The 1,786-nt window shown below is 34.3% G+C and overlaps 1 protein-coding gene across 1 annotated transcript; it reads right to left on the reverse strand.

Moving 5' to 3' along the window:
- Positions 1-1,107, reverse strand: LOC143602001 (uncharacterized). Its single transcript, XM_077079261.1, has one exon. It carries the CDS (start codon positions 1,105-1,107, stop codon positions 1-3), a length of 1,107 nt encoding a protein of 368 aa, XP_076935376.1.
- Positions 1,108-1,786: the final 679 nt, after the last annotated feature.

Below are 1,786 nucleotides of genomic sequence, written 5' to 3' on the forward strand. Positions count from 1 at the left end.
TTACTTTCTCAAACCTGGAAGAAAAATAATCAAAGAAAGTCTTTTTAGCTGATCCGGGTCATCAACCCAAACCCCCTCTGCTTTTATCCCGGTAATCGCCTGTTGCCTTCTTTGTTTCTTTAGTAAATTATGAAAAAACTTGGAATTTTCGTCACCTAGTTTTGGCCACAAGTTCTTGCATTTTAAAGCCAATTCAGCAGAGTCATTTGCTTCAATTTTATGTAGCTCATACCGAACTTCATTCCGTCTTAGTAATACCGAATCCGAGCCTTTTCCTTGTTCCATTTCCATCTCACATTTTTCCGAATCAGCTTGAAGTTCAAATTTAGTCTCACTGTGGTTCTTTTGAACATGTTTAACCCACTCCTTCAGGATGTTTTTTAAACGTTTGAATTTTTCCTTAAGTTTATACATACTCCTAACCTGGATCTCTAATTCCCAAGAATCTTGAACAACTTTATCCAACCCTTCCCAATTTAACCACGAGTTGTAAAATTTAAACGGAACTGCACCATAATTTACCTCCTTTTGCTTTAACACAATGGGCCTATGATCTGAAAGCCGCGAGCAAATGATTGTAGCTTCTAAATTTGGGGCCGAATCCAATAAACCTTCTGAAAGCAAAAACCGATCCAGTTTACTAAACTTTTTTCCCGCTGAATCAACTCTAGTAAACTTTAAACCCCCGAGAGGTATGTCCACCACCCCGAGTCGATCAATAAAATCATTGAAGTTTGTTGCATTGCGAGAAGAAAACACTAAACCTAACCTTTCTTCTGGGAACCGAACCGAATTGAAATTGCCAAATAAACAATACATACCTGGATGGTGAGACATAAGCGATTCAATTAAACACCACAAATTTTTCTTCTCGTTCTCATCCTGTGGAGCATAAACATTGACCATATAGCATTCAACTTTTAACTTCTTCCACTCACCTTTAACTATCACCATATTACCCATACACAATATTGCATGTTTAGTAAACATCAAAGGATTCCAAACCGACATAATACCACCTGACTTTCCTTTAGCCGAAGCCACAGCAAAGTCAAATTGAGCATTCCCCCAAACCGAACGAATATGTGAAAGATTCACAACGGACATTCTAGTTTCCTGAAGGCCTAAAAAATTAATACCTTCTTTATTGCATAACGAAGCAATTCCTCTCCGTTTATCCAGACTTCCGATCCCACAAATATTTAAATCTGATCTTTTATAATTACAAGCTGTGTAAAGTTATCAAACATGGCTGATTAAAAATCAAGTTAAGGAGGATAGAAAAACTTGAATCTGAATGGAAAGTGAAAAACACGAAACATTTCGGGAGATATGGAAACAAGGATGTATGTATGGGTATGTGAAAGGTATATTACTAATTAAAACTTTGGCAATCATGTGACTGATATGATATAGGGTGATATTTGTTTGATTACTTGAGACTGATCATGAAAAACTAAATATATTACTATACCATAATTAAATATATAATAAGTTGTATGATAAAATGTTCAAAATTAAAATTATTAAAAAGTCACTGAAAGTGTAGTTAATTATTTGATATTTTAAATCAATATTTTGGTGAGCTTAAGATTGGTTTAGGATAATGTGAACCAAATGGGTAACTACGTATATGTAATACTTAACAAGTGTCCAATCAAAATTTTTAGCAACTAATAATATACTTTTAAATCTATCTAACTTGTTTATCGCAGGATTTGAATCAACAACTTTTAAAAGGATGAAAACGTATTACACCACCAAATAATATTGAACCAACCAAAAC

Source organism: Bidens hawaiensis, unplaced genomic scaffold (genome assembly GCF_021521415.1).
Source record: "Bidens hawaiensis isolate Kalapana, Puna unplaced genomic scaffold, B.hawaiensis_p1.1 tig00057748_1, whole genome shotgun sequence".
Lineage (NCBI taxonomy): Eukaryota > Viridiplantae > Streptophyta > Magnoliopsida > Asterales > Asteraceae > Bidens > Bidens hawaiensis.

Excerpts from the sequence above, each read along its gene's own strand:
- LOC143602001 (XM_077079261.1), bottom strand. The coding sequence starts at position 1,107 with ATGTCCGTTGTGAATCTTTCACATATTCGTTCGGTTTGGGGGAATGCT.